Genomic DNA, 21738 nt, shown 5'->3' with positions numbered 1-21738 from the left:
TCTTGTCAAAGAGAGTTCTCTTACTTCACTGATTATTCTCTCACGTCTGAAATGTTTCTTAATAATTTTTATAAACAGATAAACAGAAATCAATTTAAATCTCGATAATAATACATTTCTTATTTTGAGCTTAAATAATCCCTAATGATTTTGTTGTATAAATGCGGCCGTGGAAAGTTTTTCTTTCTCTCTTCCGAAAGGGGTTCGATTTCACTTGCGGACAATAAAAAATCTTACACATTCATAGCGAACACATGTGGCGGTACTTGCTTGCTGACTTTGTGAATGACGTCTCGTGTGTGCGTCACTCGGAGCACATTTAATAAATCGTCTCAAGTGCCCCCATGCAGGAAAAACGCACTCCTCGCGCCCATGGACGGGTGGATCGTATCGTACCATGGGAGCTGGGTTTGTGTTTTAATGAGCTGCGAGGCATGCTCTGGAATATGTTGCTTGTCGCCGCCGCGCTAGTCTGCGGTGCGGCTGTAATAGAGGGGTGGAGGAGACTGGAGAGATTGAAAGAGAAAAGAGAGTATGCCGCACTTCGCTCCCTTTTCGCTCATTGTCGGCTTCCAATGTTATTTGCAGAGAGTCATGAGGGTAGAATTGTCTGGTCGGGCTCTATTGATTTTTGCAAAATGTATTTCACTCTTTGATTGTAATGTCTGGGATTTATATACAGATGGAAAGAAGAAGAAAAAATTAAACAGAGAGTAAAGTTTTAATTTAAATACTTGGTTTTCCTTCAAATCTGCTTCAAATTTTTACTTTTTTCCCCAAGAACACCTAATAGTTACTAATTCAAAATTTAAAAATATATGTAAAATTGAATTTTATGAATTATTTATCACCTCAATTTTTTGACGATTGGAACAGGAATTAGGTTAATCAATGAGTAATAAGTTTTAGTAATTGATCGACTAATATTAAACTCTTTTTTTATAAATTTATTATCATGTTTATATTCTGGAATGGAGCCTTCAGAAATAAAATTTTGTCTCACACTTAAGTGAAGGTTTGAAATAAACCTGTAAAGGAGCGAAACATTTGCCCTGTTGTAGACTCGGACAAAGGCAGTGAAATGGGTCATTTCCGTTTATTCCCCATATGTTTATTCTGGCTGCATACCATGGGTCGCGCGGGCCGACGATCTCTGTGGAAGTGCGTTTTTTACTCTCGCCTGCTCAAATTTGGCTGCCATAAATAACAAACAAAACACTTTCATACCCGCTTAGCGAAGCTATCACCAACAATAACAGTTGTGTATCTCATATTTTAATAAATGTCACCTCGCCCAAACACACTCTCGAGCCAAGAATTATTAGTTTGAACGCCGCGGCTAAGCAGCCGGTGTGGTTTTATGATAATGCCACTTATTGTGGGATCTTTGGGGGTCTCGCTCTCGCACACATACATACATTGCATGACGTTTTACACAAAGCAGCTGGATAGTGGATAAAATGTGTAGATGTATGGTATGGTGCGCACATGGGCGTCATGTGAGAGCGGCAGCCCCACCCTAAAAATGCGCCCCTGTTCTGGGTAAACAACAAAGACCATTGTCAAAGAGATGCACAGATGACCCTTTCTTTTCTCTTTTACTCCCCCTGATTTTTTATATCGCGCGCTTGCTCCCCAAGTAAATATTGTGAAGAGCGTGCGGTGCAAATTTATGTACCATCGCATCGCAGATAGCAGATTTTCCTGGAATTTTAAGAAATAAATAAGTGCCCTGTAAACCTCTTTTTTTTCTTTTTTGTTGCGAGGAGGGAAGATAAGATTTAAGAGACCTTACTGTCCATAAAACTTTCTAATCTATTACTTGAATGTAAACAGTTTTGTGCTGGTTTTATTGAAGCTCAACCTATATTATTGGGGAATATTAAGGAAAAAAATTTCAACGGGTAATTTTTCAGATTTTTTAACACATTTTTAAGTGAAAGTTTTGGATTCTTCCTTTAACAGGAAGTAAACTTACTCTGTTACTCCAAAAAATATCCCACATGTTGGCTCTGGATCCCCTGTGGAGAATGAACCCCTAAATAACCGCCCTTGCGTTCCATAAGGCTTGTTTAACAAATCGTTGTGAGGCATTATTCTCTATAATAGCCTAAAATAGAAGCTAATTCCCGCATCTGCTGCTTTTTTGTTCAAAATTCGACACCTTATGTGTACCGTGCTGTGTATTAGTTCAACCGCAGTTTCCAACACAAAATTTACAGCTGTTTTCTGAATTTTAATCTGAAAATATATGCGTCAATCATCATTTAAATATATTGGGCTATTATAATTTTTTTTTTAAATAAATTTGAAAAAATATTATTAAATTTTTTGGATTAATATTTCACGCCACTTCATATTTTTTTCATTTTAATTAATTTTTTGTCAATAATCTAATTCCTTCTTATTTTTTTTTAATTTTTTTTTTGTTTTGCAGAAGCGGCGCATGGTGTTGGACTCAACGTCAACTCAAGTCCTGCGGGACCTTGAGATCTCACTGAGGACAAACCACATAGAGTAAGTATATAGCTCCAATAAATAATTTATTAGCTTCTTCTCTGTGCGAATTCAGAATAAATTTCACTGCAATTTGAATTGTGTATCCTGAGGCTTGCTTTTAATCACAAGAATAACATTATTAAAGAGCTCGTGTGAAAATGTTCTTGACCTTTTTGATTGTGTTCACAGGTGGGTCAGAGAATTCCTCAATGAGGAGAACAAGGGGCTGGATGTTCTCGTGGGCTATCTTAGTTTTCGGCTCATGATGCTAAGGTAATTTTTTAAGGAATTATAATTATTTATTTTACCACACTTACAATTTTTAGGAGAGAGCAAAAAGGTGACCACGATGAAGCGCCTTCACCCAACGGTTCCTTTATTGGAGCCACCAACCACAACCGGCCCACGCTAAACATCCCTGACAGTCCGAGTGTCAAAAGACAGTCTCGACACATTGCAAAACTCAACATGGGCGAGAGCCTGGGCGACATCCACGTCTGCATTATGTGCCTCAGAGCCATTATGAACAATAAAGTAATTGCGCTCAGCCTGTTTATCCATTAAGGCTGATTTATTTACCCTTCTTATTTTTGCCCTGCTAAAAATTGACGCTCTTGTTCCATTTCAGTATGGCTTCAACTTAGTAATTCAGCACAGCGAGGCCATCAACTGCATAGCTCTCAGCCTCATCCACAAAAGTCTGAGAACCAAAGCTCTGGTCCTTGAGCTTTTGGCCGCAATTTGTTTGGTCAAAGGCGGTCACGAAATAATTCTCGGCGCTTTCAACAACTTCAAGAATGTTTTGAGCGAGAAAAAGAGGTTCCAAACTCTTATGCATTATTTTATGAACGAGTCCTTTTACATAGACTTCATGGTATATCTTTTTTTTGTAATTTTCAATCTTCATTTTAATTTTTTTTTCTGCAAATCAGGTTGCGTGCATGCAGTTTGTCAACATCATTGTACACTCCGTAGAGGACATGAACTTCCGAGTTCATCTGCAATACGAATTCACTTCTCTGGGTCTGGACCAGTATCTAGAAAATCTGAGGCATACAGAAAGTGAAGAACTCAAGGTAAATAACTTGATTTAATTTAAATAATCAGTACTTTCATGAACTTTCTTTTCACAGGTGCAAATATTGGCTTACTTGGACAATGTTTTTGATGTCCATGCCTTGATGGAAGATAGTGAATTAAAGACTGTGGCTCTCGAAAGAGTAGCTGATTTGGAGGAAGAGTTGGGACATGTAAGAGATGAATTATTTTTAGATATGACTTGTAATTAAAATAATTTATTTAATTCCAGGCGCATGACAGGTTAGCAGAAGTTGAGCGAGAATCGCTTTACAAAATTGCCGAGCTTGAAACTGCCCTGGCCAACATGAGAACAGAACGAGACGAACTGTTGAATAAGTGGCAGTCAGCGGACCACGAAGTCAGCACCCTTAGGAAGCAGTTCAATGCAAAAGAGTCAGAAAGTCTGAAACGACAGTCTTTGCTCGAAAGCAAAATTAAAGAGCTCCAAGCAAGCTCATTGTCTGGAGACAACTCCTCATCATGTTCCTCACTCTCCTCACCTAGTCATTCCTCAAGTTCTCTTCCAACCCCTGCTCCCCCGCCGCCAGCACCGCCAATGCCCATGGCAAATCAACCGCCGCCGCCACCTCCTATGATGGGCAAAGGACCACCCATGCCTCCGCCACCTCCGGGAATGATGGCAGCGCCAGACGGAGCAATGACCATCAAAAGGAAAGTGGAGACCAAGCACAAGCTACCCACCCTCAATTGGGTTGCGATGAAGCCGAATCAAGTCAGAGGAACCGTGTTCAATGAGCTGGATGATGACAAATTGTTCAACATCATTAACTTCCAAGAGTTTGAAGAGCAGTTCAAAATTGGAAACACATCACTGGCTTATGCAAATAATTCAGAAGTCGATGGGCTGAACACATATCCCAGCAAACGGTTCAAGAAACCAGAGACTATTTCACTCCTAGAACACACTAGACTAAGAAATCTAGGTAATTTAATTATTTCCACTAAAAAATTTTCTAAACCAATGAAAATAATTTCAGCTATTTCAAGACGCAAAATTGACATGACAATAGAGAGACTAATTTCTGCTCTCAACTCTTTGGATTTGAAGCAGTTGTCCCTTGAAAATGTGGAAATCATCCAAAAGATGCTGCCGACAGAACAAGAGGTCAGTCTTTGACTCAAATTTAACTCTGTCTGGTAATCATAATTTTATTTGGCTTTTTAGACTAAACTGTACAAAGAGTATGTTATTGAGCGGAAAAATATCGATCTGTTGTCTGACGAAGACAAGTTCCTCATGCAACTTAGCAAGATAGAGCGAGTTGCCACCAAACTCTCCATTATGAGTTACATGGGAAATTTCATCGACAACCTTCATGTCACCCAGCCTGTAAGTATAAATGTTTAAAACTTGGCTCAGGTCTTGATCTGTATTGTCTAGCAAATCCTCGCTGTGATTTCAAGCTCAAAAAGCGTCCGAAACTCTGCCAAATTTAGGAAGCTGCTAGAAGTCATTCTCGCCTTTGGAAATTACCTTAACTCAAGCAAACGTGGGCCAGCCTATGGGTTCAAACTGCAGAGTCTGGACACGCTGCTGGACACCAAGAGCTCAGACAAAAGGATGTCGCTTCTCAACTATATTGTGCAAACTGTAAAACAATATTTCCCTGAGTTGATGAACTTTGACTCCGAGCTCTCATACATCGAGAAAGCTTCTGCAGGTAAGCCAGATTTTCATTACCAAATTTTTACAAGTGCTTAAATTTAATTTTAATATTATAGTTTCCTTGGAGAACGTTGTCCATGATGTTCAGGAGCTTGAGCGAGGAATGGATAATGCGAGAAAAGAACTGGAACTGAGAACAAGTTTCAAAGAAGAAGTTGTTGTTCTCAAAGATTTCCTCATGAACTCCGAAGACAAAATGAGGAAATTAATGGCTGATGCCAAAAACGCCCAAGAGTCTTTCAGAGATTGTGTCGAGTACTTTGGTGAAAGTCCTCGGCAAATGGACGCCAACGTCTTCTTCTCAGTTCTCACTAGATTTGTCAAAGCATTCAAGGTGAGTCTTTTTAAAGATAAAATTGTAAGTTTATCTGTAATTTGAATTTTTCTTTTAAAGGCCGCAGATGTGGAAAATGAGCAGAGGCTGCGGCTGCAGGCGGCTGCACATGAGCACCAGCAAGCAGCCATGAACGGCAACCACGACGGCTCTAAGAAGCTTAATGGGCAAGCCAATTCTCAGAAAAAGCAGCAGGTAATAAACGGCTCGGCCGTGTGTGTGCTGCCTTCGTGCCTGCTCAAGGGAATGCCTGCCCGAGTGTGTTGCTAAAACGGCAATAGTTTGATAATCCCAAAGCAGGCTGGCGTGTCTCTATCTGCCTTCCTGCAGCCTTGTTTTGTCTGTGCCATCAGGTCAGCGCATCGGTCTGTCTTCCCAATCTCTGTCTGTTGCTTGTAAATAATATGCTTATTGGTGATGGTGCTGGATACGCACAAATCAATGAACCATTTTATTGAAAGTCACGCTTTGCACAAAAACTTGAATTTTTAGAGTTTTCATCGAGTTGCTTAGCGCATGTATTCAATTGCGATTTAACGTTTCTGACTAATTTTCTGCACAGATGGATCTCAGGAGAGTTCATTACTGACAATAACATGTTCACAAGATCTAATAACAAAATTTATTTTGACCCTAACATTGATACGTACCCTTTTTTCAAAGAGACATTTTTGTTTATAATAGACGATTAAAATAAATTTAGACCAATTAAAATTTGCCAATCCCAAAAGTCTTGAGCAGAAACCAAATTTATTGATATAATTTTAAAATCCAACTTTGTAAATTCGATAAATTTTTATTTATTTAGAATTGAGACACTGCACAATCAAGTCTCAATTGCCTGTAATGAAATTTATGAGCTTGTAAGATATTCGCTTAGCAGTTCAAGTCAAGTGGTGCTCGATTTTAACTCGGTAATGTGTTTCATAGGAAGCGGTGATAACAGAACTGAAACAGCGAGCCCGCTTGGTGCAGGAGACTCGTCTCATGCCCCAGGACGAGGTATACAATGGTGCCCTGGAAGATATACTGTTGGGTCTGAAAAATGAGCCGTACCGCCGGGCAGACGCTGTCCGACGCTCTCAGCGCAGGCACAACCGTCTTTCGCGCAATATGGAGGACTTTGACATGTGATAGTAATTGATAAAATCAAATCTCCAAGAAGAAAGCACCATAATATGCATTTGTTAATTGCGCACTGCATATAGACAAAAATTTCTTGTCTGCATTTACTTTCATTGGCCTCATTTACCTTGTAAAATATTTCAGGGTTTAAATGTTTTTGAGTGAAGTGTAAATTTATTCTTGTTAAGACTGTATGAGCAATTTAAGAGAAGCCTTGTTATCATTTAAAGTTCTTTTAATAAATCTAGCATTACATGATGATCTTGTGATTAATTCTGTAAATTGTCATTACTGATTAGTTACCTTTGTACAAACAGAATCTCGCGCAATTCTCAAGATATTATTGAAAAATGTGTATTCCGGTATATATTCTTGTATGAATCTTTTGTAAGAACAAATGTAAAACTGATATAAAGCAGAAATTATTTTGTTTCTTTATTGTAACAAAAGAATAACAAAAGCAAACCATTTTAATTAGATAAAGGAACTTGACATTCGATGGATTAGGGCTTCAGGTTGAGTGAGATTAATTATTATTATTATCTTTGAGATACATTTTAAGTCTTTAGAGGTCAGATCCAGCATTTTCAGGGTCATTTTGCATCTCATTGGGTATATTTTGGACAACTGCTGACCCACTTGTGGCTGCAATAATCGGGACCAAAGACCTAGGGCTTATCATCGTGCCAGACACCAGAGGCACATTAGTTCCACCCACAGTCACTTGGCTGACAGAGCCATCAGGGTTATGGACGACAGTTGTACCACTATGGTTTGCAGGGGGAACCATGAACACCTAATGGAATATTTAAAATAAATAACAAGGAAATTTTTGCCACAAAATACTTACTTGGACAACTTCCTTTGTTGGATCATTTGGCACTGCAGTTTTGATGACAAGAAGTGAGCCAGGCTCAACATTGGCAATCAGGCTTTGAATATTTTGTGGGTCAACTAACATTTCTTCTGCCTCTTCTTGATGTTCAGGTTCAGTTCCTTTAGGTTCTACCTCGGCTACTGGAGTCTCTGTGGATTTAGACCGGCCCCTTAGGGGTTTCCTGGTTTTAATGGGTGTTTTCCGAGGTTTCTGGAAAAATTTTAATGAAATTTCATCATGTCATTCCACACAAAAGACTCAAACCTTTGGCTTAGGCTCCACCTCTTCAGTTGAACTCCTCAAGTTTCTTAATTTGGGCACTCGCCCTGACTTAGTGGGTTTGGAAAACGACTGGGCAATGCACTCCATTTCATCATCGTCTACGCTATTCTCCTCCTCATTTTCACTTAAGGCCTCTTGATTGATAGTGGAAGTTTGTACTTCTTCAGTTTCAGCTGCTTGCTCACTTTCCTCCATTCGTCTATTCACCATAGCTTTTAACACTTGTTGTACAGTTAAGTGATCAGATGATCTAGCAGGCAATTCACCCGCTTCTGTACTTGATTGCTGACTTTCAGTATTTTCATTTTGCACTGGTGATAGACCAACAGTTTCTGAGGAATCACCTAGAACTATTCTTCTCGCAACAGACGTTTTCTGAGGTGACAACTTTTTCTTCTCATTCTCTTTTTCTCTGATTGTCGGCGAATTTAGCAAGAACGCCAATTCAGAGTTTCCATAACGCAACTGATCTTTGTCTAGCCTCTGGCCAATGAGTTGGTTGACCTGACTACCAGAGAGAGCATTAGGGTTAAGTGCTCTGGGCACCACCGCACTTGTGTTTGGCACAACCTCCAGAAATGCAAATCGAGGTCCTCCAGACTTTCCATCACCCGAGGGATTTTTCTGCTGAGCCTAAAATTTGGTTAAAAATTTTTTTTAATGATATTGCTGACAAATTTATGTTCAACAAACTTTGGGTTTCTTTGCTTTCTTAGCTGCTTGGTCTTCAAGCATTCCAATATTCATTTCTCTCCTCAGATTGGCATCATTTTCGTCGTCAGACGAGCTTTCCTCGTCACTCGCACTTCCATTTTCATAGTAATAATCACTCCTTTTCCTTGATCTGACTCCTAAAAATAAATTCGATAAGATTAAAAAAAAATTGCACATTTTACAAAAGCTTACTTTTCTTGCCAATTTTCTTTTCTTTGGGCTTTGGCTCTTTGGGTTTCCGTTTCTGTGCTTTCTGTTTGGCTGCATTTTCACTTACCTCCACTGCAAAAACACAATACTGTACCATGAGATATTCAGCAAATTGATAATCTTACAATATTCGGTTTCCAATTCTGAAACGTCAAACTTTGCATTTGTGCCTAGCGCTTTATCAACCAAAGTAGGGTTTCTTTTCTCTTCAAGTTTGAATTTGAGTTTAATTTGATGTCTAGTCCTGCTTGGGAAGAATTTTGCCATCACGGCAAAGTCAGTTCCAACACTGTTGAGGCATTTGTAGAAGAAAAGAGTTTCTATATTGAAAACAAAATTAAATAAAACCTATCAAATTGAATAAAATTTAATTAAAACCTTCATCGGTCCATGTTGACCTGTTCGACCTTCTTTTGCTAAGGCCCAAGGAGATGCCAGTCTGCATTGCTTTTCTACCCTCTCTGGCAGCAGTTGTTTCAACCACCTGAAAGATAAATTAATTAATTCAGGCACTTTACATTACAACAAGTCTTGTTAACATACAAGGCTTGCGTCATCCAAGATGAATTTTCCATCAGGCCCAATTTTCAGTTGTGGAGCAGCAACCCGAGGCTCATTTTCCAACTCCAGTTCGGGATCATCAACATCCTCTTGGTGGATTTCTTTATCCTCGGGAGCCAAAACTTTATCGTCGTCATGACTAAAATTACATTGTAAATTGTAATTTTTATTTCCTTTCTAATTACTTACACCATGGGGTTGCTCTTTGGATTGTAAAATAAGTAATCTATCATGGCTGTTGGAACTCCGCTTCTAAATTTCTTCATTATCCAAGGGCTTTTAGTTCCTCTGCATTTCTCAGGGTTCTCTCTGTGTCCCAAAGGATGGTCAGGATTGTAGGGGTCTATGACCCCTTCATCTTCCGATGAAGAAATCTCAACATTGGATGGTACGCAATTTGGAGCTGCAGGGACGAGATGTGGCGAAGGTTTGAAGTCAGGTCCCACTCTCGTTTGGATCGGAGTTTGCATGCTGGAAAATTAGCACTGTATTAAAAATCATGGTAATAAAATAACTTGTAATTATTGAAGGCATGGTCGAGGTGAAGTAAAAAATAAAAAATACTTTAAAACTTTAATCTTTTCTTTTATCAATATGTTATCTAAAAAAAAAAAAAATCTGCCAACTTATCATTTTAAATTATCATGTAACTTCTTATTTGATCTTATTGCTTTAAAAATGTCAACTTTAAATGTAATGTAATAAGTCATGAACCATTCGTCACCTTTGCCTCACAACCCTGGCCTCTACGATTTCAGCTACAGTCGGGGCAGCAACAGCAGCAATATTTTTACCAATGCTCTGTGGTGCCAATTCTGGAGGCATAACTTTTACCGGGGTCTTCCTGACCCCAGGAATATTAGGCTTCATCCTGGCCTTGGCGAAACGAGGCACCACCTTGGATTTTCGCGACTCGTCCGCCGAGCTGGCCGACTCATCCTGAGACCTGTAAGACAGGGTTCGTGTCCTGCTGGGCGAAGGAGCCGCTTGCTCGACAGGGATTGCATTCTCGGCAGGTGCAGTCGAAGGTGGAGGTGCGACTGCAGAAGGAGTGTCCTCGTCTGTCGGCGGGTTGGTCGACTTTTGCTCGGCTGGAACGCTCTTGACAGGCCCTTTGCCTGCTGGCTTGTCAGCAGGAGTTCGCGGTTTGACCGCGGGTTTTGGCTTGGCCAGGACGGGTTTCATGTGGAATCGGAAAGACATTTTTAATGCAAGTCGGTCCGAATTGTATGAGGAATGCTGTTCGGCCTGCGTTTGCCGAATTCACTGATGAAAACAGCGACCACGTTGCGATTCTCTGTCACATTTGATCCAGATGTTGGTTGTTTTGGTCTGACGAGTGACGTGACGTCTCTTTTTCTCACTTCCACTTCTCCATCTCAGTTTTCTCGCATGCGGAGAGGGAGACGAATCTTGTTGGATGGGTTGTAAACTGGTTGCAAACTGAAACGAAATATTTATCACAAATCCACCAATCAGAGGCGCCCAAAGAGCCGCGATAACCAATGAGAATCCTCTGATATCACATTCCTGGCATCTGATTGGTCGCCTAGCTTTGCGAAATAATACTAGGGAGTTGTTCGCACATCACACTTCACAGGCTTTGTTGTGCGCGATCGCAAAGCCAAAAACAAATGACGCACGAAATTAGATTATTTTGATTATTTTCACACATTTGTTTCTGTTTTTGTCAGATTTCTCAAGACTGAGCGTGTTTTCGCCGGAAAATGATTTGCCTCGATTGATTTTCAGATGCACCAGCTCACGAGCAGCTTCCGTCCGCGCTAGCAGGTAAAATCTCCTCTTGTCTGGCTAATTCTTATTGATAACAAGTCGTGTTAATTTGCCCTAACGCCCTTGGGGGCTTGCGATGGGGGGCGAACAACTCATCGCAGCGGTAATTCAATTAAACCACGTTGAGTTCTCCAGAACACCACTTAATTTTCCTTCTGTGCCGGTAAATTTCCCGTCCCAAACTAAATTGCGCAAGTCAGTGCCCGTCTTTGATCAGTCGGGTCTATTCTTCGCCGACAGCGCGTTGACAGCGCGGTCGTGTTCACGCAACACAGAAATTCTCAAGTGCGTGGTCTGTCAGTTGATTAATTTTTATCGGATCTTTATTTTTAGATGCAATGCAGACACCACCGTCTTCCTCGTCGGCCTCCGTGGCTGGAGACTCGCCTCGGATGCAGCGAAAGTCGGGTGAGCAGGACACACCCCGGAGATTGGCCTTGCCCAAGATGCCAAATTTTTTGACACTTGCTTCGCCCAAACGGTTGCACAACAGAGACAAGGAGCAGCACCAGCAGGAAAACGCCAGCGCAAGGGGTACGTCGAATTTTTTGGTCCTTATTTAGGCACCTTTACATATACTTCTATGATAAAAATGATCAGCACTCTCAATTGTTTTCAATCTTATTAAAATATTTTAATATTTTCAATAAAAATCAAATTTTATTTTAAAATTTGATTAATAGTTAAAATAGTTCAATTAATTAAAATCAATATTTTCTCTTAATTCGTTTCAGGTTATATAGAAATATTTATTTTCAAATTTTCAAGTACATACATTTTAAATTTAAAATATTTGATTATAATCTTATAAAAACATCAAATTTTTTTTTAAAAAATTTATAAGTGTAATTTACCCAAGCTTTTATTGTAAATGTAAATTGTTTTGCCCAACTGACTTGATCTGACGCAAACTCCACCCATGCAAATCCGCGCCGACTTCCTGCCGAAACGCATACACCAGTGTTAGACGACCCAAATCTGGTGATTCCGGCAGAGTGAAAAGCCAGCAAAATAGAATCACGCGCATGGAGCACGCCATTTATTGATTCAAATAAGTCTCCTCGGACGGTCAGTTCAGCTGCAATCAACCAATTGAAAAGGCAATTTTCAATGCAAACAGCAGCACTCGGCGCCCCATGCGAATTATGCAATTGACGCGGCCAATTTTTATATTTTTTCTGTCATTCAATTCAGCAGTGCTGAATAGTAAATACTTGAGCGCTCTTGTTGAATAAAAATAATAACTTTACAGCACCCTGCTTGCTTCTTAGGTCTGAATCAAGGATCTTGTTTGAATAGAGTCGAAAATCTCCCCTCGCGATGGATTGAATTTCTCTATTGTTACGTTCTTGGTTACAGGCAAGTCATGGGATGTGCCCTCTTTTAATTACTGCGGATTACTAGGACGCATTTCTGAAACCGCAACCCAGTTACTTTGAAGAAGCAAAGACATGATCTAAAAATTATAAATAAATTAGAAATTACACACATTAATTTTAAGAAAAAATAAAAACTAAATTTTTTCGATCTAATTTTAACCAGCACCTTTGCACTTTGCTACATTATTTGCAATTTTTTATTTATTTTTATCTGATAATTATACTAAGTTGAATGTTCCATTATTGCAAATCAAAATCAGTTTTTTACATAATTTTTGTATGAATAGAACACTGGGTTTTTTATCTTATAATTTCCATAAAATTGAACTAAATAATTTCTGAAATTATAAATTTAATCAATTAAAAATTTTATGATATTATCATCCTTCCCTGAGTTCAGGAAAAAACTCGTCGGTTAAAATTGTCCAAAATTGAATTGTTATTTATTCTGATATGAGATTAATTCAGACACTCATTTAAACTTTGTTAGTTCAATAAAACCGGTGAAAATTTTGTTAAACGAGTTTTCGAAATCACGCACTTTGTATGGGTGCCGGGCGGGTTGCGGTACTACTCGGGAGCCATGTGGGTCTATTTTTGATTGAGCCGCGATATCAAAGACACTTCTTGCAAGAGAGGGAGCGTGCGCGCTAGGGGTTGGTGGTGGTAGCATGGTCGTCTGAGGGTATTGATCGGGCATACCTCCCCATCTCCCTCTAGTACACCGCTATAGCTGCTGGATCAATGGACTGACTTTTACAGACGTACGACGAATTTCGGCCCATTTTCGCGTAATCAAGCCTAGTGTTAGTGCGAGGAGACGAGTCATGCCGGGCCTAATGGCCCTTCTGTCCCTGCTGTTGGGAGTAGGACCCCCTTTGTCCAGCGGAGTTCACTTTGCTGAAAAACCCTCAGAAAATGCAACCCTTACAATGCAGTTAGTGATTTGCGCGTGAGGCGTTTTCGAAATCGGTGTAAAAATGCAAACGCTTCGGAAAAGGAACAGTCCTCTCAAATGTGAGTTTTCGATCAAGGAATGTTGTTTTTGATGCATTATATTGTACCCTGCTTGAATAGGAATTTCATTTTGTACCCTCCCATTTTTAAAATTTATGACATTTTTTTTATTATGTTTCAGATAAAAATGAACCGTCAAGATTCCTTGGCGATGGGGTCAGTTTCAAAGCCAAGCTCATCGGCATTCTTGAGGTGGGTGAGGCTAGGGGCGACAGGATGTGCCAGGAGGCCCTTGCCGACTTGAAAATGGCAATAAGGGCTGCTGGCGAGCACAAGCAAAGGATCACCATCAACATCGCCATCGACGGTTTGCGGCTCCGCGACGAGAAAACTATGGTAACGCACAGGCGGTGGAAGGGAGCGCGTTTTATTTGCTGACCAATTATTTAAATTGCAGGACTGCTTGTACCATCACCCAGTGCACAAAATTTCTTTCATAGCGCAAGACATGACTGACTCAAGGGCATTTGGCTATATTTTCGGCTCTCCAGACACCGGCCATCGTTTCTTTGGTATTAAGACTGACAAAGCAGCTGGACAGGTTATTAATTTTCTTTTTGTTATTTAATTTTATCAATAATATTCTGCAGGTTGTTGTTGCAATGAGAGATTTATTCCAAGTTGTATTTGAACTGAAGAAAAAGGAAATTGAGCTTGCCAAACAGCACATTGAGCAGCAGCAAATGAAATTCTCGGTCGGCAAATCTCTAGAGAATCTCACCTACACTAAAGTATGCATTCTAAATGAACCCCCCAATTATACATTATTTATAAATAGTATAACAAATTCCAGAGCCTGTTGGACTCAGGCAGCAGATACAGCGCCCTGAAGGATGACTCAAAACTCGAGAACGGGTGTATGGGTGCTGCGAGCAAATCAGCTCAGCAAACCTCAGAGGTGATTGCCGATCTGTTGGACCTTGAAATAGAGTTAAACAGCATACAGCAGGGCATCCACCAGATGGAGAAAATAACTCCCTCGGACCCTTTTGGTCCCGATGCTAACAAAGACGCCTCCTTCTATGACCCGTTCGAGGACTCGTTTTCTCCTCCTCCTATGGCGGTGGTCCTGCCGCCCCCACCGCCCTCGACTCGTGCCTCCTCTAAACGCCACCTCAGTCTAGAACCCTCTTCTCCTCCTCCTGCTAACACTTCTGCCACAACTAGCCCTACCCCTACGCCTCAAACTATCACTACTAAAGCAATTGCCCCGTTAGCAACCACTGAAACGTGGTTTGACACCACCTCTGACCCCTTATTTGGTGACAATAACACAACTTCTACTACCTCCGGTGTTGGTCCCACAACTATGGAGCAGGTAATCATGCATGCACCCTTTGTTGCCTCAATTAGCAAGACCAGAACTCGCTAGTTTGGCAGATGATTTTGGCCTCTTTTATTGCTATTTTCTCCCCCATCTATTTGCTTTTGTTCCCACCCAGCCAACCTTGAAGCTCTTGTAGTGTGCTTCTTATGAAAACTGTAAGAACTTTCCTTATTGGCAATCCCATTTTTTTTTTATTTTTTTTTTTTTATAATCATTCAATTAAACCCATTTAAATTTGTTACTCGCATGTACTTTAATTTGGCTTTGTTGAGAAGACAAGGACAGCAAATCGCATGCAAGCAAACTGCTAATTGGAAAAGGGGGTAAAAGTCGTCTTGGTAAATTTAATTTTCTTTACTTTTTCCCAAATTGGCAAAATGCCTTTTTATATGTTTTAGGATTGCACTAATGATTCCTCAACCTCATTTCCATTATTAAAAATTACATTCCATCCCGCCATTTGCTTATAATTTAATTGTTATTAAATTTTCTGCCCCTGTATGATTCCACCATGTACAGCAACCACGTTCTTTCTATTTCTAGGCTGAGCAGCCTTCGGCTCCCAATTCATCGAACAGTCAATATGACGTCTTTACTGAACTAGATCCTCTGGGAACTGGACGTGTGAAGCCTTACGTAGACAAGAAAGATTTCTTCCAAGAACTCAAGAACCCTCCGAAAAAAGTGCTCAAGGAGTTAGTGGAGCCAAGAGATAGCGAGGCCTCTACGTTTGCCACAAGTTTTGGCACTAGTCCTCCAGTTCATTCGGGCAGGAAAACCCCTTCTCAAAGCAAATACTCGGCTGAAATAATGGCACTCGACCCATTTGCTGACAGCGACCCATTTGGAGAACCTGATTTTGTAGAGGAGTCGTTTCCTCAACCAGAGTCAGCTGACCCCTTTGACACCTGTTTTGCAGACTTCACAATGTTTGGCAGCCAAAAATCAGACAAAAGTGGTAACGCCACCGACGTTTTTCACGGACCTCTGAGAGTCAGTCTCCCGCCTGATAAAAGAGGAGCTTCTCTTTTACCTCCGCCCCCAGCAAGCTCAAAACGAGCGTCTCCTATAATGAAATCATCCCCCAAATCACCCAGATCACCCCTCAAACAGAAACCCTCTGTGAGTGAAGCACCAATGGTCCGAATTCCAAGTCCGAAATCCACTAGAAGAAGAACGGGAGCAATAAGAAAGAGCCCTTTGGCCGACGACGAGCGAATTTCAAACTCAAGCGCAGAACTTGCAGACATTGCTCCAGAGCCGCCCCCACGACCTGCTTCGTCAAAACCACCCCCACTGCCCCCAAAAAAGCAGCAAACTGGTCAGCAATACAAGCCACCTCGTCCACCTCCGTGTGAGCAGTACGATTACATAAACAACATTGAAGCGCCTGTTAGTGTGTCTAGTCCTCCTTTGCCAATGCCTGTCAGACGCCCCAGGACAAGCAGCAGTGGCACCGAAATTCCTCGGCCTCGCCAACATAGTCAACAGCAAGAATCTGTCAATTTCTCTCTGCCACCCCCACCTGCCAAGGAGGAGAAGAAACCAAAGGTAGCAGCTAATCTGACTCTCCGGCAGCTGACCAAAATGAATATCACGGAGCTGGCCTCCAGTCTCAATGTGTCGCCCGGACATTTGTCAAAAATGACTTTGCAAGAATTAGCTGGATTTTTGTCATCTGTGTCAGCTGAAGGCAGCCCATCTTCAAACAAAGAAGTTTCTGTTGAGCCACAAAAAGCTGAGGAGTCCGAGCCAGTAGAGATAGAAAGGTGAGTTTTAATTTTGAAGTGCCCCTAAATACTGAGCAAATAATTTGCAAATTAATCAATCTTTCAGCTACACGGCACTAAGAGAATCTTTAGATGGCGAAGATGCTTTCAAGGTGGACTTTGAAAACAACTTTGCCGACTTCTCGAGCTCAGACTTTCAAAACTCTAAAGAGGATGTATTCCAAGAGGCGCCCTTCGACAAATATGCAGTGTTTCGTGAACTTGAGCAAGAAGACCAAGCACCAGCTGATACTGTAGAAGATAATACAGAAACTGCAGAGTTTGAAGATGCTGTGCAAGACAGTATTAAGGAAGAAGCTGAGTTACCAAGAAGTGACAGTGCCATGGCTGAGGAAGGCCTGCGAGATGAGGAGTTGGAAGACTACACTGAGGATGGGGATAAATATGCAGCTTTGAGAGACATTTGCTCAGAGGAACCTGGGGTTCGAGGAGAGGTAAATTTTTTTGTATTTAATTTCTGTCTCTACAAACCATTCTTGCAGGGTGATGAATCTGATAAAGATGATAGTGAAAGTGTGACGAAGAAGGTGGAGGAGGACTTGAATTTATTGTCAATTTCAAGGCAACCCAGTGATAGCCCAGAATCAGTTACTATGGACGCAACCAATGTCAGGGAATCAATAATTGAGAGCACAATCCTAGAAGAAGAGGTGGCCAGTGATGGTGGAAGCCAATATGAAGAACCTGTGGAAACCCCAGTTGAAAAACAACCCTTACAAGATGAAGAGGAGGAAGAAATGGAGCCCGAGTCAGAGTTGCCATTAAATAAAGAGGATCAGGACGAAGAAACATATAACCAAGAGGAGCCTGAATCGGCTGAACCTTCGCCTGAAAAAGTGGTTTCTCCTCCAACAGAGCTTTCCTTGCCTGATGACAGAAGAAACGATGAGTCAAGATCTCCAGGAGGTGGCTGGGCTAAATTTGAGGAGGAGGAGGATAAAAAACTTGAAGAGCCGGCTACCTCACCATGGTCTGTAGAAAGCAAGGAGTTTGGCAGCAAAGTATTTACACCTGAAAAAGCTTACACTCCAGATTCTACTGGTGGCAGCAGGCGGCACAGGTAGATCAAAAATCTTTCAATTATCAAGTTAATTATGATCTAATCAAAATTATCTGTAGATATAACAGGAGCAGCAGGGAAAGTCCTTGGCAGGATGATGAGGATGACGATGATGACGATTGGGAAGACCGAGAAAATGGATGGAGAGATGAGCATTACCGACGACCCAGAAAACGATCTCCTTGGGGTTCAAGAGCAAAAAGAGCTTCACCATGGGAAGATGATGATGAAAGTTGCGAGGAGGTGGCCTACAAACCCAGACGTCCCCCAAGAGCAAGTTCAGCAAATAGAAGGCCACCATCGTGGGATGACGAAGAGGGTGAATATGACGAGCCACGAAGACGCCCTATTAGATATGAAGAGAAAAGAGACCGGAGCGGCAGTCGAGGTAATAAACTTCTCAAATTTAGGTTATTTTACTTACATATTGTTTGCAGGTGAATACACATCACGACGCCGAGAATGGGAAGAGCAGCGCAGCAAATATGCAAACGCGTATGCAACTTGGGCGGATAGAGTTCCTCGCAAAACATCCTCCCAGGAGCGGCGCAGTCGAGACCCACGCGATTCAGCTGCCTCCCGGCGGAAGCAATACGACAGTCACTATTACAACTACCGTCCCCCAGAGTACGATGAACCCTACGATCCTCGGGATCCTCGATACAAGTCAAAGAAAACCCCTGGTGGTCCTAAGAGACCTTCAAGTGCAACAGATGTTCGGAAAGGTGGGCGCAGCAGGGGCCGTCACTCTCCTGAAGACGACGAGGATGAGATTGGAGATCCAGAGCCAGCTGCATTCAATGACGGTCGCTTCCGGACAACCAGTGCAGACCCAGCTCGTCATTGGCAGGACGATTTCAATTCTGACCACGAAGCTCCTAGAGAACAACACTATGAGCAGCGCTCTTACACAATGCACTCGAAACGGCGACAAAAGCGACGAGAGGACTTTTACAATTCACAAAAATCACCATTTGACGACGATTTCTCCACTCGTTCATTCCACGCCACAGAATTTTCGTCAATCGAAAGCCCCACAGCTGAGACTGTGCGGAGGCAGGTAGATGACGAGGAGCAAACTGCCCGACTGTCCAGCACCAAGGCTTCTATCGGCTCAAGTAGACGATCGCCTTTTGAGGACGACTTCACGCCGCCTGAGACTCGACGCGGTTCTGGACGAATGTTATCAAGTATTTCAAGCGATATCAGCCGTTCGCCCCATGACCCTGCCTTAGTGAGGTCGGACGATGTCTTCCTTCCTGAGGATCCTGAATCCCACGAACAGAAAAGGAAACAGCGCTGGTCAGAGGACAGGCAACTATCTGGTATTAAAAATAGACTGAGTTCGTCCACAAGAATGGCGGCACCGCACGACGCCAACAATATCAAGAAGTCCGAGTCTGTGAATATATTCTCACGTGATGGAGATCCGTTCGACGACGATTTCTTTGCAGAGACAGAACGCCCCAGGAAGAAAAATAATGGGGACGCGTTCAAGTGGTCAGAGCCAAATTTTGGCAGTTTTGATTTCAAGGAAGAGGACGAGGAAGAAGAAGAGTGAATGCATGCACACTTTTTGTACTCTCATTTTGCTGTTGATCTAGTCGTTGACATCTCACACACTCATACACATTTATTCCGTCACACCACCGCAACTTTATTATTGTATCACTCTCTCTGCCATGTATACCCCTGCATTTGGTTTTTGGATCACTATAGTATTAATTTTTGCATTTAATGATTCATTGAAGAGATTCGTGAAATTAGTTCCTACTAAATTATGAAATTGCGTTTTGTGCAGTTGAAAAATCATAGCCTCTTATTTTCAGTACAAAGCTAATATTTGAGCAATAAGTAAGGTATCAATCTGTTTAAATTTAACATTATGATTCAGCTGCATTTTTTATGTTGACTTTGATTTGTTTTGCTGCTTGCGTATGGCCATATTTCAAGTTGCCAAAACTGTTAATCATTGATTAAATTAATAATTCCTAGTCCTGCTTTGTTTAAGAAATTACCATCTTTGTATGTAATCCGCATTTTTATTTTCCGACCATGTATTTTATATTGATTCAAATTTTTTTACAGCTACTTAGTGTCCAGTTAGAAAAATTAAAGTGTGTATTATATAATAAAATATAAACATGAATTATTTGGTGTTTTCAACCATTCTCATTTAGTCTTTGATTCCAAACTTTATTTCTATTGTTAAATCATCATCACATGGAACTTATATTAAATGTTATTGGAGAGTCGCTGAAGAAAAGCTTAACTGAAATATATACAAGCAGAATTTTTGTCTTGCAGAAGTACCTCTTTCGTTCAGTCAAATTATTTTCTTCGGTTTGGGTTTCCAGCAAGCATCATGGCAATCCTCACAAAGATGTTGGCAGTATCAATAAAAATGTGGATTGACCTGGAACAAATTTTTTTAGCCTAAGCTCCAAACAATTCAGTTTAAATACATACTGGTTAATAGGATCAAATGGAACAGGAGAATAAGCAGGGTGGGTTTCGGCTCTGCGAACAATTTTCTGAGTGTCGTAGAGAAGGAATGCGGAAATCAGCAGAAGACCTCCATAGACACTGATGGAATAAAGACCAGCGCCGAGAGCAGTTGAGGGAGGTAGGAACCAGGTGCCGACAGACGCAGCAAAGACCACACCAAGGCCAGCAGCCAAGGGGCCACCCATGTACAAAAACTTGTCACTCGGGGCACACATGGCCACGGTGGACAATCCTCCAACAACACCAGCAGTATACCTGCAATTGGACAATTTTAGTTTTATTATTGCATGAGAATTAAAAAATTGTTTGGTTACCATGCGGCTCTGGTCAAGATGGCTCCACCAAGGAAGGACAAGGGAGCAAAAACAGCTCCGAGCACTCCTGCATGAAGCGCCCAGGCCAAGTGTTTCATGTTGACGCCAGGCTCATAAGGGATTGATCGCACAAGAATTTGAGTTCCGATCATGGCAGCAACAGAGCAAAGCATGGCCTGGTGTAATGTTTATAGTTTATTAAATGTTATGTTCATATTTTTTTCTAATTTTTCTTACGGGAATGGTTCCTCTAGCCACAAGAGACATAGCTCTGGGAGATCTCATGACCGCTGCTGCTGAAGCAACTGCGATGGCTGTGCTACCAGCGAAATACATGTATGTGTGGTGCACTCTCTGTTTCACATATTCCGGCCAATACCTGAATGAATATAATTCAATTTTTGTCCAATTGCTTGGTAATTTTAAATCATTACGCTGCTCTATCAATGGCTCCTGGCTCATTGGACAATCCAAGTCCGTAAAAGCAGAGGGCTCCGACACCCAAAACGCTGCCTCCAGCCACAGCAATTCGGCCCATATTGAATGCTGGAATTTTTAAATTGTCAAAAATCATGTAAAAGCAGAATTACATAACAATTTCACAATTTGCAACGCTGACCAAATTTTCTTTAATTACGCATAACTTTCATAAATATTACCAGAGTCGGTGGCCGGTCCCATGGCTCTCTCCTTCAAAGATGGTCCTCGCCTGGTCAACCTGGAGGCCAAGTTTGTTTTGGCTTCTTGCGCCATGGCCCTCGTTGGTGCCACAAAGTGGACGACGGTGAGTTTTGAGGCGTTCAGGCTGACGGGCCTGCTCAACCCGCGGCACAACATGCGAGCCGTCGAAAGCATTGCGGCTGAAAATCGAGAAAAATATTTTAGAATATTTGGAGGTTCAAACAAAAGAATTATCTAGAAATCCGGTTTCTGATGCAACAATGGAGAGCAAGAATAAAAATGGAAAATTCGTGTTTTTCAGTTTCGTAAGGAGCTTCAGAGTTGAGGAATTTCATACCTAGGTTAAAAAGCTAGATTCAACTCTGTGTAGATCGGGAAATAGATCAAATTAAATCAATTAACTGCGAATTTTCGAAATGTCACAGAGTACGATGAACAAGACGGATCGAATTTTAGTGTTTACTGGAATACTGGATGCTGATTGGCCGATTCTCCCGTT

At 41.4% G+C, this 21738-nt stretch overlaps 4 protein-coding genes across 11 annotated transcripts in view; 2 read left to right on the top strand and 2 right to left on the bottom strand.

Annotated features, from left to right (window-relative positions):
- LOC132195411 (formin-like protein) overlaps window positions 1-7156 on the top strand; it is a 25485-nt gene extending 18329 nt beyond the window's left edge. The window contains exons 5-17 of one of the 3 annotated variants that reach the window (XR_009441641.1): window positions 2438-2517; window positions 2689-2772; window positions 2826-3033; window positions 3128-3373; window positions 3432-3575; window positions 3633-3749; window positions 3809-4523; window positions 4578-4705; window positions 4766-4930; window positions 4982-5261; window positions 5323-5600; window positions 5661-5965; window positions 6531-6668. Coding sequence is in view for 1 of the 3 variants with exons in the window: in XM_059617380.1 (XP_059473363.1) it covers window positions 2438-2517; window positions 2689-2772; window positions 2826-3033; window positions 3128-3373; window positions 3432-3575; window positions 3633-3749; window positions 3809-4523; window positions 4578-4705; window positions 4766-4930; window positions 4982-5261; window positions 5323-5600; window positions 5661-5795; window positions 6531-6734 (2784 nt within the window). In the remaining 2 variants the exon portion in view is untranslated. Of the gene's footprint in view, window positions 1-2437; window positions 2518-2688; window positions 2773-2825; window positions 3034-3127; window positions 3374-3431; window positions 3576-3632; window positions 3750-3808; window positions 4524-4577; window positions 4706-4765; window positions 4931-4981; window positions 5262-5322; window positions 5601-5660; window positions 5966-6530 lie in introns of all 3 variants that reach the window. The other 2 variants (XR_009441640.1, XM_059617380.1) reach the window with 2 other exon arrangements.
- On the bottom strand, window positions 7137-10761 carry LOC132195423 (transcription factor TFIIIB component B'' homolog). Its single transcript, XM_059617401.1, has 10 exons — window positions 10094-10761; window positions 9559-9840; window positions 9352-9508; window positions 9187-9292; window positions 8934-9128; window positions 8791-8880; window positions 8578-8735; window positions 7867-8517; window positions 7576-7812; window positions 7137-7521 (listed from the first exon to the last, which is right to left on the bottom strand). Exons 1-10 carry the CDS (start codon window positions 10570-10572, stop codon window positions 7291-7293), a joined length of 2586 nt encoding a protein of 861 aa, XP_059473384.1. The 5' UTR covers window positions 10573-10761; the 3' UTR covers window positions 7137-7290.
- Window positions 10120-19885, top strand: LOC132195375 (protein disabled). Of its 6 annotated transcripts, none has more exons than XM_059617327.1 (11): window positions 10120-11160; window positions 11497-11697; window positions 13681-13895; window positions 13957-14100; window positions 14150-14290; window positions 14338-14877; window positions 15430-16655; window positions 16723-17110; window positions 17159-17736; window positions 17796-18124; window positions 18174-19885. In XM_059617327.1, the coding sequence occupies exons 2-11, from the start codon at window positions 11502-11504 to the stop codon at window positions 19295-19297; spliced, it is 4881 nt and encodes a 1626-aa protein (XP_059473310.1). In that variant the 5' UTR covers window positions 10120-11160; window positions 11497-11501; the 3' UTR covers window positions 19298-19885. The 6 variants fall into 6 exon arrangements, with proteins under 6 accessions (XP_059473310.1, XP_059473318.1, XP_059473342.1 ...); XM_059617335.1 differs by having other exon boundaries at window positions 10121-11160; window positions 14353-14877; XM_059617359.1 differs by having other exon boundaries at window positions 10121-11160; window positions 14338-14457.
- Window positions 19886-21738, bottom strand: LOC132195441 (growth hormone-inducible transmembrane protein-like). Its single transcript, XM_059617442.1, has 7 exons — window positions 21577-21738; window positions 21218-21418; window positions 20993-21104; window positions 20796-20937; window positions 20559-20734; window positions 20206-20499; window positions 19886-20152 (listed from the first exon to the last, which is right to left on the bottom strand). Exons 2-7 carry the CDS (start codon window positions 21411-21413, stop codon window positions 20068-20070), a joined length of 1005 nt encoding a protein of 334 aa, XP_059473425.1. The 5' UTR covers window positions 21414-21418; window positions 21577-21738; the 3' UTR covers window positions 19886-20067.

The sequence above is a fragment of the Neocloeon triangulifer genome, unplaced genomic scaffold (genome assembly GCF_031216515.1).
Source record: "Neocloeon triangulifer isolate White Clay Creek 2 clone unplaced genomic scaffold, ASM3121651v1 ptg000001l, whole genome shotgun sequence".
In the NCBI taxonomy this organism is placed as follows: Eukaryota; Metazoa; Arthropoda; class Insecta; order Ephemeroptera; family Baetidae; genus Neocloeon; species Neocloeon triangulifer.
Note: the sequence above shows the minus strand (reverse complement) of the source record. Positions and strands in the feature narration are given on the sequence as shown.

What these genes read in the sequence shown, in the direction of transcription:
- LOC132195423 (XM_059617401.1), bottom strand. Translation starts at nt 10,572, where the DNA reads ATGTCTTTCCGATTCCACATGAAACCCGTCCTGGCCAAGCCAAAACCC. An exon ending in CCAAAGAGCAACCCCATGGT is followed by an intron (nt 9,509 to 9,558) that starts GTAAGTAATTAG and finishes ATGTAATTTTAG; the next exon opens with TCATGACGACGATAAAGTTT. An exon ending in CAACAAAGGAAGTTGTCCAA is followed by an intron (nt 7,522 to 7,575) that starts GTAAGTATTTTG and finishes ATATTCCATTAG; the next exon opens with GTGTTCATGGTTCCCCCTGC.
- LOC132195375 (XM_059617327.1), top strand. Translation starts at nt 11,502, where the DNA reads ATGCAGACACCACCGTCTTCCTCGTCGGCCTCCGTGGCTGGAGACTCG. An exon ending in GGAAAACGCCAGCGCAAGGG is followed by an intron (nt 11,698 to 13,680) that starts GTACGTCGAATT and finishes ATTATGTTTCAG; the next exon opens with ATAAAAATGAACCGTCAAGA. An exon ending in AGAATCTCACCTACACTAAA is followed by an intron (nt 14,291 to 14,337) that starts GTATGCATTCTA and finishes ATTTATAAATAG; the next exon opens with TATAACAAATTCCAGAGCCT.
- LOC132195441 (XM_059617442.1), bottom strand. Translation starts at nt 21,413, where the DNA reads ATGCTTTCGACGGCTCGCATGTTGTGCCGCGGGTTGAGCAGGCCCGTC. An exon ending in TGGCTAGAGGAACCATTCCC is followed by an intron (nt 20,735 to 20,795) that starts GTAAGAAAAATT and finishes ACATTACACCAG; the next exon opens with GCCATGCTTTGCTCTGTTGC. An exon ending in ATCTTGACCAGAGCCGCATG is followed by an intron (nt 20,500 to 20,558) that starts GTAACCAAACAA and finishes GTCCAATTGCAG; the next exon opens with GTATACTGCTGGTGTTGTTG.